Genomic DNA, 13467 nt, shown 5'->3' with positions numbered 1-13467 from the left:
GTATGTTCATCTGTTCAAATGTAAACAAATCTTTTCTAAATAAGGATATTATAGGGGCTTTGAGCCAAAGGGGCAGAACAGACCTGGTGGAATTTCATGAGAATTTCTTGAAAACCTTCTTATCATACACATAGAGCTTGTATTCAAAGTGTTCCAGCCGCCAGAAAATTTCAGGTGTTTCCGCAGGACGAAGGCTGAATCGAGGAGCGAGGATCAAGATAAATTTCGTAGAATTGTGCATGCTATAAGCAATAGTCTTCATGCCTTCAAAGCTATTTTAAAATTTTTCAAACTATACCTACAAAACAAAATACTGTGCATCATTTGATAATTTTAAAACGCAGAAAGCAAATTAAAACTCAGAAACTGTCGCAAATAATCTAACATTTGTATTTATACTGCACAAAAGGGCTGATTTACGTATGAGAAAAAAAAATTGTTTTTAAGATAACTTCTTCGAATCTACAGTACACTACAAACAGATCTACAGTAGTTCGATCTTCGGATACAGTATCTTGCATTGTCTCTGTTAAAATATTCATACTGTACTTTAAAATTAATCCTTAAATTTTCATTTTTAAGCGATGTTTTCAGCGAGGTGCCACTAATGGGATTTACTTGCAGGGTCGACCCAGCCATTATCTCTTTTAATACGTATAAATAGGGAATTAGCCCCTTGCACGGGTAGGACCGAGGAGCGCTATGTGCCTCTGCGCTCCTCGGTCCTACCCCTACAAATTTGATTTATGACCACCGATTAGAGCAGGTATTGTGCACTCCTCGGTCCTACCTCTACAAATTTGATTTATGACCACCGATTAGAGAAGGTATTGTGCGCTCCTCGGTCCTACACCTACAAATTTGATTTATGACCACCGATTAGAGCAGGTATTGTGCGCTCCTCGGTCCTACCCCTACAAATTTGATTTATGACCACCGATTAGAGCAGGTATTGTGTGCTCCTCGGTCCTACCCCTACAAATTTGATTTATGACCACCGATTAGAGCAGGTATTGTGTGCTCCTTGGTCCTACCCCTACAAATTTGATTTATGACCACCGATTAGAGCAGGTATTATGACAATAATAATAATAATAATAATAATAATAATAATAATAATAATAGGTTTGTTTAATACCTCGGTCCTACCCCTACAAATTTGATATATGGCCACCGATTACAGCAGGTATTGTGTGCTCCTCGGTCCGCGAATCAATGACTCTGTACTATTGTTATTGAAGAGGATGAAGATTATTTAAATATACATAATAAAATACTAGATGTTCTAATTTATTATATTGAACAGTCTTTAAAATATTCATTTTGTTTTAGTGCAAACAGCTTGTTAAATAAAAAGATTTTCTATAGAACTATGAGGTTATTGTATTTACTCTGGGATTTTGTCATTGATTATGGGAAGTAAGAAATATTCTACAGCCATTGCTGTATACGAACCGAAGCTCACGAATCTTTTAAGAAAGCTTATGAAAATTATTTTACTAATCGACTTTTTGAGTAAAGGTTGGGAAAATAACAATTATCACATGTTTTATTTCATCTTGGCAGCTTTTTCTTAACAATGAAATATGAATTGCTTAAACTATGCTTGAATTATTAATAGACACACTATATACAGTTTTAATAGACTACTCAATTCCCGTACGTAGGTCGGGCCAACAGCTCGTATATATTAAAACGTGACAGGGTTTTTTTTATTTACGATTCTGAATGAAACACTTAACGGTTTTGATTTTTTCTGTTGAAAGAAAGATACTTTTGAGAACGAGGGAATGTCGAAGCCATAATTTTAGTTTAGGGCTTCAGTTTTTTAGAAATTAAATTTTATATTTTTAAAAGTCTAGCAGCCGATGTTAACATTATATTCTAGCTTTTGTAGGGATTGATGCGTTTGGTAAACTGTAATACCATTTGCTAAACGTAACAGCCGTAAACATTCAGCGTTTTCGACACAAATTCAGCATTTGGATGAAAATTAAATGACCTGCGAAGGGTTGACTTATTTTTATTATGCGTGTCTATAATCATTGATTCGTTCATTTATTCGGTAAGAGGATGAGATATTATTTGAATAGACATAGTTAAATACTAGATTTTCAAATTAATTTTTTGCAGTATCTTAAGTGTTTTTAGGGCAATATAATTTGATATAACTAACAGTTGATTGAATATAAAAATAGTATATAGAACTATGAGGTTAGTTTATTTACTCTGATTTTGTTATTGATAATAGGAAATAAGTAAGATTCTATAACCATTGCTGTATACGAATCGAAGCTCACGAGTCTTCAAAAGAAAGCTTATGAAAAGTATTTTACTATTAATTACTACTCGACTTTTTAAGGAAAGTTTGGGAAAATAACAATGATCACATGTTTTTATTCATCTTCGTATTTTTTCTTTACAATACATTTTGAACTACTTAAACGAAGCTTGAATTAGCAATAGACAATAATATTGATATATAATCTACAGTTATAATGTACTAATTGACTCCTGGACGCAGGATGGGCCAACAGCTTGTTATATACTAATATCATAAAGGATGGGATCAAGTAGTATGTACCCATCAAGAGCATATTTATTCTATGCTCTGTGTATGTACCCCTCAATATATGAATACTAGTTAAAAGCCCGTGCTTCGCCACGGGAATAATTTCAGCAATAAAAAATGTTGATGCATATTCCGTGGAGATCCAATAAATGAATAAGGCAATATTATTTGTTTTCCAACAGCATCGTCCTGAAGACCACTTCTTTTGTGCACAAAGTCAGCAATATTCAGATAAAGATCAGCACGTAGGCTGTTTTGATTGAAACGAATATAGTTTAAACGTGTGCCCTCAATCCTACAATACATGTCCACTGTCCATTGCAGGTAGAGTTTTTGTAATCTATGCAATAGGCTGAAATCTGGACGAATCGCAAGCTGATAGGATGCTTACTGCAGTAATGTAGTTTTTTTTACGTTGATTTACACTAAAACGGTCATGTTCTGTTTGGGGTTTCCATCCAAAGTCACCATATGGGAACAACAGAGGATAGGCCAATGGGTCTAAAGATGGCTCAATCACAGAAATTTCACGAACACCATTAGATCTTGAATATACTCTTAAGTTTCTCTCACCAGGGGGTGCACCATCTTCTGACCGGAATATAACAGCCACATCTGTTTGAACGGCATCGTTGTAGCGTCTCCTGTCACACAGTTTGTCCTCCACTATATGCATAAGAATTTCAAATTCATATTTACAACACATATCTGCCATAGTTCTAAATGAAGATATGAAGGGATTGATGGAATAAAGATATTCACTTAAATCATGCATCAGCAGTTAATCGCATTCAACATTGGACCTTTGACCTATTCTGTGAGTAACAGCGGTGTTTACGTCGTATATATAGAGTTGGGCATACTTTGGTTCAATGTTAGAGGGTATTAACGGTCCAATCCGATGGTAAAAGGAGTCATGGATCTTAACGTTATATATACCACCATTCATCTAAGTGATTGAAGTGGTTGATTCATCTAAGTGAGACTCGGAACTCACCATAGCAAAAGCTGAGTTGTATGATCTTATATTATTCAAATAGTTTCTTGATAGTTTTTTTTTGTTTCTTTTACATTTGATGTAGTCCCGTTGATAAGATTCTCCATAAACTCCGAATGTTTATAAGGGACTAATTTTACCTTCCCCTTGTGGCAACATAAGGATAATGCATTTGTGTCCCTGTTAGTCTGTTCTGACTCGAAATTCAAAGATTTGCAGTAGTGACAAATCCAATTTAATGATTCCGATTCAAAAGATACGGTGTTTTTTTTTTTAGGAACTTCCAGGGCACATTTTACACTATCACTGCTCTTTACTTTTTTAGTTCGATGGTTTTCTACGCGTGTTTTTGTTCTGTTTGTCTCTTTACGCTCAGTTAATGACTTTTTACCTTTTCTTTTTCTTTGTGTACTTTTTCCATCCTGGGTATTATGAGAAAGTCTTATAACACTGTAAGTTAATGACCCGAGTCAACATTTCCATTAAACATCAAGTCACATACTTCTTCACCAGAACCAATGTCATAAGTCACAGTTTCTTCAGCAACTTCCCTGTGTACTCGAAATAAATAGTTAGGGTATAGCTCACTGATACATTGTAGTTCCACGTATCCAGCGTACTCGCCATCTCGGGAAAGTAAAGTTTGGTATTGGTGACGGTCAAAAACTGATGTTGAGTAAAGACTCATCGCCTACGATAAAACTTTTGTATTTTTCCCACTCTTTAACAATTTTCTGGACAACTTTCAAACGGAATTTCCCTATAGTTATTCTGGTGGCCGTATAGAATAAATGATATTGATCGAAACAAACAGTTTCCGTCCCCTACCATGGCTATAATTTCATGTTCCATACTCAAACATAAGCTCAATCAACACTTTCCTTCAGAAACACTTTCAGCAACACTTTTGCAGGAAAACTAACACATTATTCGAAAATACAAAATTGACACTAAAAAGTACAAATAATGTTCAAATACATTTACAAATAATACATCGTGGTATACAACTTTAACAAATACACTTTTCCTTGAAAACTCAATCAACACATTCCTTCAGAAACACTTTCAGCAACACTTTTGCTGGAAAACTAACACATTTTTCGAAAATACAAAATTGACACTAAAAAATACAAATACCGTTCATATACATTTACAAATAATACTTTGTGGTATACAACTTTAACAAATTCACTTTTCCTTTTTTGAAATCGTGTGTACAGGAACTCCTAGATTAATAATTACATACTGAAAGTAAGGTTATAAAAATAATAACAAATCTATTAAACATTAAACAGCTGACATATGATTTACAACAGTATTAAATAAGCTGTAAATTATATTCTTCAATAAGAATTGTATTGACTCAACCTTTGAAGGGCTGTAGGTCTTAACCCTTAGAAAAAACGTGAATTCTAATGAAGTTCGGCAAATCTATGTATCATTCGCTTTAATTTGACACATAGATCTTGTGGATCGGTCCAGTAATTACTGAGAAAACAGTGTTACAACTGTGTATTAAATATATAGATGTGCTATTAATAATTAAACAAGTGTACCTAATGCTCGAATTCGAGCAATTGCTAAGTATTAGAGGTGCGTTATTTTAAAACGAATAACAGTCATAATTTCTGATGACTTTAAGACATTCGACTCAAAGATTATGGAAATACTCAAGATGTACCTACATAATAGATTGATATAATAAACATTTCTTGTAAATAGTCTTTTCTACAAGTAGCCTTACCATAGCTGCATTAGCTTGTCCATAATAAGGATTATAAGTAAAAAAAATTAAAAAAAAAACATTATATCTATTTATTCTCCTTGGTGGAGTTCTATGACTTTCCTAAGTTTCCATAATTTGCAAATCTGCTCTTTTAATGAATACTAAAAAATGCAGCACAGTGTTAAATCAGTTTTCTTTTTAGTATATCAAACTATCTAGGCTCTCTAGTTTTTTTCATTATAATTCTTACGCCAACCCAAATTCAAATAGTAAATATTCCATTTCAACCAAGACAGTAAATGTTTGTAGCAAACTCCTCGTCCCCACCACCACCCCTGGCTTAAGTCTGGGACTTATTTGCAAGGCCAATTCCCCGTGAGAATCTTCTTTCTTTTGAGGATTCAGCCACTTTCAGTCCTCGTCCAGACACATTATGTGTCCAAAAGCATAACAGCACGACTCCCTTCCCCATTCTGCCCTGAGCGATAGGGATCTTTGAGATTCGCTTTAACCTTTCCTCCTCCCTTCATGGGCAAGTTTTCATTCCTTTTCATTCTGGTTTTTTTTGTTTGTTTTTTTTTTATTTAAAAGCCTGTATGTGTCCGTGGTTTTTCCTATTTCCCTAGCTACTTTTCTAAACGTCTCAATTGATTCCTTGTGACTCATCATGTTTTATTTTCTTATCTCTTGACCTCTCTTATCCAAGACTTATTCCTGTTCTCTCTTATTTATCTCCCGAAGCAAACAATTTATAAATACTTTACTCGAGGTTTTTATTTCTCCACATCTACATACTTCCAATTCCACCAGGTGAAATCTCAACAAATTCGCCGTCAAATGTTCCATGTCCTGTGACAAACTGCGTTTTATAATGGCCCATCTACCAATCTTGTTTTAGTCTCTTACTGATGTTAGGTATATGTCCGAACGTTAACCTTTAAAAGGTTAACATAAAACACTCTGCTCCCAACGCATTCCCCACTCATCTAATATCTCCGCTCTTCTGTTTCTGATGTAGTTCTACCCGCCTCCTTGTCTTCCAAAATCAACAGCTTATGCAGCGATTATCCAACAGTCCTAAGTTGAATGTGAAATCTTCAGGCGGCTGTTGGAGATCACACTAAAACCCAACACGGAAGGGTGCTTGCTGTATTCGGCTATCAACGACAATAGTATTATTTCTATTTAGTTCGCGTCTACCAGTTAAATTTCGTCGGCCTCCTCCTATTGGCCGTCCTGGTCGACGTTTATAGTCTCCATTATGTCGAACGTTTTATTTTTATTATGTTTTGATTTTGTGCAAATAAAAACTACTAGGTGAAACCAGTCAAAATCGACGGTTAATTTCAAGGCTTACGCTAATTTGTCAAACTGAAAAATTGAGTGAAATTATACATATTTTGAGCATTTAGCATTGTTTAAAGATTAATAGGTGTTAACAATAATGATATTAATTGCGTTAGTTACCAAATATGGTTGATAATTCAATGAATAAAATATTTCCCATACTGTATGTCATCGGAGTTGTTAGTACGCTATCTGGTATCTCTTCCTTTGGAAGAACCTTTAAATAGTATTAAAATCCTATTGGTAAATCTTTTGTAGTTAAACACTTCCGTGAGATCATCAGTTTAATGCAGATTAATGTATGATTTTATTTGAAAAAAAAAAGTTTGTTGGGAAGACACGTTCTAACTTCAAAGGGAAGTATATCAATTACAGTGTAAGTTTGATTTTTCCTTCGTCACGTCGCGTCAGTTTATATCGCACTTCTATGCCAATGAATAACCCTCCAGCACAGTTTTGAGAAATTGGTTGCGGGGTTACTGTTAAAGCTGGAATTCCTTGAAATGGGGGATGTCAGTTAGTTGTCTCAGCCTTATCAGTTACATAAAGTTGTCAATAATCTCTCTATGTAATGTTAGGTGTAGTGGAATATACTTAATAAAGTCAATAAGTCATTTATTTAACCAAATAACACATACATTCATTGGTCATGTCATTTAGCAAAACATTCCGTTTCTTGATTTAAAAAATAAATAATAACTTTAAGTGAAGTTGACTTTTATTCTTGAACTGTTAGGGGCCTCCTCATTCATATGGTCGTGCAGCTTCATTGGCAACAAATAATGCGAATGGCATAGTAATGTGGCATTTCCAAATAGCAAAAAATAATGTAAATTGTCTGTTACATAAATATTGAGGTTTACATGCATTGTTAATCAACGTATACCTTATAAAGGATGATGTGATCTAGTTTAAAAGGAATATGACCTTTCTGTCATGACAGTAGCTGCTTAAATAGTATTTACTCATTGGACCATTTTTACAGCCAAAATGCTGTGTTTTTTCAATAATGTTATCAACCCAGTGTGCCACGGTCCGTAATATAGGCCACTGCGAATAATTTGTCAAGATAGGTACCATTTTAGGCAAGATTTCTGTGTTTTGATGTTATTAAACACAGTAAGAGCACAATAAGATTCTTCTGCAGATGAGTTATCTGTTGGAGAAATACAAGCCGAATTATAAATGTCACAATTCGAGTTTGAGCATTTTGTAACTATATTATATGGATAAGTTACATAGATTTTTTAGGCTGCTGCTCAGTGCACTTTAAGAATATATATTTTAGAGATAGATTAAATCTTAAAAGACTTCGTTTTTCTTTTGATAACTCATCTACAGACCAAGGCCTTTCTTTGGACACCTCTACCAAGTTTCTACGCCCAGCCGTTCTTTCAAATTAGTGGAGACAACGTTTCCAATTAAATATGTAGATTCCCCCATGTTAATCTTATGGGAGAAAATCCAACATTGATGGAAGATCCTGCCCAAACTAATAAAGATATCAAAAAACGAAAAATACTTTGCAAAACTGCAGATCAGGACAATTCTTTGGACACTTTAATCAACAAAATCGGTCCAAAAATGAGGGAGGAGTTCTGTTCACAAAAAACGGCTTAGCGTATTATATATATAGATTATATATATAGACTAGCTGTACCCGCGGGCTTTGCCCCGTTTAACTTCATAAGTATGCGCATGGCTCATTCACGTCCTGGTTGAAGTTCGTTCGCTACGCTCACTCACCTTAAGGTTGGAGCTCGTTGGCTGCGCTCACTTGCCTTCAGGTTAGCTCGTTCGCTACGCTAACTCGCCTCCAGGTTGAAGTTCGTACACTCACTCACCTTTTGGTTGGAAATTAGCTGTTGTCATAAATTAAATAAACGGTATCAGCATTCTGACACATACTTTCTCCCATAAGTTTGTCAACAACCTTTATCATGTGTAAGTGTTGAGAGTAAGTATAGGGAAATGGGATTTGTACAATTTTGTTCAGAATTTAAAGGACTATAACATGCTAAATTTTTATCAAAATCGTTCAGGCCATTTTTAGGAAAATCCAATTTTTCTGTTATTTTATGGGGGTTTTATGGGAAAATGACATAATTTACAATAACTTTTGAGCCGTAATTTTCCAAAAATGGGATTTGTACCATTTTGTTCAGAATATAAAGGACTAGCACATGCTAAATTTCTATCAAAATCGTTCGGGGCCATTTGTGGGAAAACCCCATTTTTCCGTTATTTTATTGGGTTTTATGGAAAATCCCCATTTAAAATGAAAATTTCTAAAAAATAAAAAATATCAAAACTGTAAGGACTATAACATACTATGTTAAATCAAAACCGGATTTTTTTCTAAAATCCTATTTTTGTTATGAACCAACTTGTTTAATTGAAACAGCTGTTAAGATTCATTAATTCCTTTTAAATATGAAAAACCATAAGGTTAACATGGGGAACTACAGAGCCACTGGGGCGGAGCCCGAAAGGATTTTTGGGATAATAATATGCTTTAATGTTAATCGGAAATGTGAGCTATCATCATGCCAAATTTCAGCCCAATCCGTCCAGTAGTTTATGCGTGATTGAGCAACAAACACACACACAAACTCACAAACTTTCAGATTTATAATATTAGTAAGATAAGATATATAGATAGATTTAAAAAAAGTGAAACAACAATCTTTCCAACTAATCTACATGTCTCCAATTTTAGTATAACCAGCTGTTTCATATATTAGTGTCAATTTTAAAGTATTCATCTGTTCAAATGTAAAGAAACATTTTCTCCCTAAGAATGAAATGGGAACTTTGAAAGCCACTGGTGCAGAGCCCTGATGGAATTCCAAAGTTTTTTTGTTTGATGGCAAAACTACATGCTAAGAGACCTTTCTAACGACACTTTGGACATGGTGATCGGTAGCACCACCGCTCCAAAACAATTATGACAAAAATATTCCTAGCGTATTAAATATATAGATTTAGAACTAGAAATCCGCCTCTTAAGGTTTGGTGGGGGTGGGTGTATTCTATAGAGCAATATTTACACATTTGAAAATTTTAATGGGTAATTTAGTATAACAGAATAAATGTAAATATGTTACAAATAATTAATGTTTTAAATTAATTTTACTAGTGTATAAGTTTTTACTTTTAAATGCATTGTAAGTTTTCTTCGCAGGGAGTCTGGATACGTGAAGAGGATTATGTAAGTAACAATTTGAGTTGGTTATTAGTCTATTTATAATTATCCTTAAATAATGATTATATAATAGAAGAAAGTCTTGTAAACGTAAACATTATTAACAGCCTAAAAGTCATATGTAAGTTTATGAAAACGAACATTTGATAAACAAACAAAGTATTCTTGTAATAATACTTTTCAATGAAATGGCAAACGAATCAACAATTTATTATGAATAATTCAGATTGCGATTAAAACTTATTTTCATAATTATGCTACGAAGAGTGCAATTTATTTCAAAAAATACAAACTGACACCTCATATCAACATACTGACAACTGATACATGTCATTAGATCAATATTTTACGCATTTCGTTATTTTTAGATTCATATTATACACGATATAAGACTCAAAAGGTTTACTATTACATTAATTCTTTAATTTTACAGAATGAGGAACAGCATGGTGAAATAATTATTAAAGATGTAAGTATGTTCAGGAAATCATTTTTATAGTTTTCATGAAAAGATTTTATAAGATGAATTTAGGCTCGATTTGGCTAAAATACCTTTAAAAAGAAATCTTTTTACTGCAGTATCCGTAGGTACCTTTTTAACCTGATTTTAAGATAACAAGTCTGGCTGGCAGACCTCTAATAATATTATTTAAAAATAAAATAATATTATTTTATGTATTATTATTTTAAGTATTATTTTCTTATTATTTTATGTAAGGTCCTAGTGTCATAGGTTTATTGGCAGATCTAATCGTAAAAAGAAAGAATCGAGTTCATTCAGTTGAATCAGCATAGAGAACCCATAGAGAAACTGGCCTCTCTGGTGTGAGCCAAGTCAATGCGATGTCTACTTGCAGTATCCCAAGTCAATGGTATATTTGGTTTACTAAAATGAAATGGCTATTTGGAAAGTCAAAGGTGAATTAGCCTAAATAGTTATTCATTTTGTAGTAAATTACTGTATGATTACTATATTAATCCAATTAATCGTTCTTCTTTTTTGTTCTGTATTTTGTATGTGCTAATTTAGATGATTCGTTTCCGTACATATGTTACATTCTTTTATTCACTTTTTATTGTTCTCCTGCAAATAATGTCATAGCGACCAATAAACCCTTAAGATCCATGTTCAATAAAACAAATCGCCTAGAGAATATATCTTTAGTCCGTTTTGTAGTATTTCAGGTACATACCTTCCTATAGTTAGTTACTATGAGGTTTCTAAATTTCATGCTGTTCACTTCAGCCGTTCAGGGGTATGTGAAAAAACAGGAATGTAAGAGCTTCGCTTACTTCGCTCAAAAAGTGAAGGGCCTTAGTCTACTAAAGGTTTTTACCACGTTTATTCAGGGTTATACAGAGATGATAAATATAAACAAATACAATTAAGGAGTGTTCCTAAATTACATGACAGACTTTTTAATACCTCATGTGACCCTTGACATTTTATTATTAGGACGTTTGTTTACGAACAAGCCTTAAAGAAGTAGCCTTTTCAAATTTGATTTGGAAACACCTAAGATGGGAAGTTTTTTTATGGATTAAGAAAGATATACATTTTATTCAATCCATTGAGTAACTTTTTAATTATTTAAAAGTTGTACAATATTAGCCTATCTGTAGAGAATCTGTTTTAAATTTGTCATTTTTTCAAATCGTCTTTTCAAAAATTATTGAACATTATTATTGTAAATATACGTTACAATTGCTTTAAAATGTTACTATGATTGGAGACACCTAATTCTAAACAATTCTTGTTAATAATTCCTGAAATAAAATATACGAAGATTAATTGTTATTGATACAGGACAGTGCAACTTTTTGTGCGTTACCATCTTCTAAATTTAAAACATCAATTAATTGAAATCAGCGGAGGTAAACGAATTTCTGATTTAAGTTATTTCAAGTTAAAATTGTTAATATACACAAAATCTATAAGAAAATATATTTATAACCAATTCATAAATGATTATAATTTTATTGGTAATTTAATGGTAGCTCAATATTACAGGCTAATGTACCTGTACCTGAACCAGCATGGAGTAGTGCCATTTAATCAGGTCAGTTTAAATACTACATACTACTTGTTGTAATTTATTTTAATTTTTTTTCTTAACCCCTTAATGTAATTTTATGTTTCTTTTTCATTTACAGATATGTTTTATTCAACGATTCTTATGTTTACAATAGTAATATATTTAGCTAGTGAGAAAAGTGGCACTTTACTGCAAATGAGATATATGTTTACTCGAGTGCAGCAAAGGCTTTGCACTAGCTCACGTAACACATTATACTTATATTTACACATTTTACACATACTTATTTGGTACACATTATATTTATTCCTACAGTTACCATAAAGCAAATAAATAATTGTTTTTCAAACACTATACAACACGTTTTTAGGCCAGGTTAAATTCAAACGTTGAAATAAATTGGAAACGCTGCACTGGCTGATTGTAGTCGTAGTATCTTTAAGTGTTCCAAAGTGCTTTCCTAAGCGTATTAAGTGTTTAATAAGAAGCATACAGTTTTGTGTTGTTTGTTTGGAATACTGGAGTGCGGCAAAAAGAATAATTAGTGACGTATAAGTAAAAGGAGTGTGGTAAAAGTAAGTACATGCAGCAAATAACTACTTTGCGTGATATAATCAGTGCAAACAAATCACCCTTTGTCAGGTAAGCGTAGGAAAATATTTTAAAGTGACGCATTTTCATTCAACTATGTCAAACTTCCGTTTCCTTTGTTTTATTATTGTAACTGTTTTATTTGATTACCATTTTCAGTTTTGTTAAAAAAATTTGACAAAATTTTAACAGTAAAAAAATTGTAGCAATATAATACCCCAACTCAGCAAACCTGCAGACTAAGGGAATTTTCATTTGCCTGATTATGTTAAAAATATAATATATCCAAAAAAATATCAGATTTATTCTCTATTAAAATAACATTAGTATAATGAGTATCTAGGTTTGTTGCTACGGAAAAGGTAATAGAGTATTTTTTTGTAAAAGTTTTATAGAAACTTAAAGATAGAAAATGACGTAGTACCGTAAATATGTTTGTTATACTATTCCATATTGGCAATTTAACTTAATTTGTCTTGCGTGGTTTACAGGGGACAGGAAACCAGAAGCCATAGATGTGTTGGTGTGAGACAAACAACGAACCCAGGGAGAGAAAATTGGCCAACACAAGGGGGTTTTGATGGAGGAAATGTTAACAGGAAATTGACCTTAGTCCAGTGTTGATGTGAGGCATTACTGAACATATCAGGATATGTCACTCGTGTTGATGTAAACAAGAAATGATTGGTTTGAACTCACACTTACATTGTACAGAAATATAAATACGAATTGGCAAACACAAATAGTTTACGTTCATTTACACATGAGTTGTTATCGTCATTACCTGAGTTGTAATATGTAATATGTAATACTGGTACAAGAAGTTTAAAATTTTGAAAAATCTAATTAGTTTATACCGAGCTGTTAATTTTTTACCAAAACACAGTTTATTAACCTCCCTGTAAACCTAGGTAGTTTTTAGACCCAATGTTATTGAAATAGATTCAATTAAAATCCAATCCAGGTAAATGGAAATTGGATTAGTCTGCAGGT

General features: G+C 33.0%; 1 protein-coding gene across 1 annotated transcript in view; it reads left to right on the top strand.

The window, feature by feature from the left end:
• Window positions 1-13206, top strand: part of LOC128986419 (galectin-8-like) — a 71586-nt gene extending 58380 nt beyond the window's left edge. Inside the window, exons 9-12 of the mRNA XM_054406786.1 lie at window positions 9827-9853; window positions 10281-10316; window positions 11859-11907; window positions 12966-13206. Of these exons, the coding sequence (XP_054262761.1) occupies window positions 9827-9853; window positions 10281-10316; window positions 11859-11903 (108 nt within the window). The 3' untranslated portion in view covers window positions 11904-11907; window positions 12966-13206. The remainder of the gene's footprint in view (window positions 1-9826; window positions 9854-10280; window positions 10317-11858; window positions 11908-12965) is intronic.
• Window positions 13207-13467: the final 261 nt, after the last annotated feature.

The sequence above is a fragment of the Macrosteles quadrilineatus genome, unplaced genomic scaffold (genome assembly GCF_028750875.1).
Source record: "Macrosteles quadrilineatus isolate MER2022 unplaced genomic scaffold, UCM_ALF_1.0 Scaffold_2__2_contigs__length_208266976, whole genome shotgun sequence".
In the NCBI taxonomy this organism is placed as follows: Eukaryota; Metazoa; Arthropoda; class Insecta; order Hemiptera; family Cicadellidae; genus Macrosteles; species Macrosteles quadrilineatus.
This window is presented reverse-complemented; position numbering and strand designations above follow the sequence as displayed.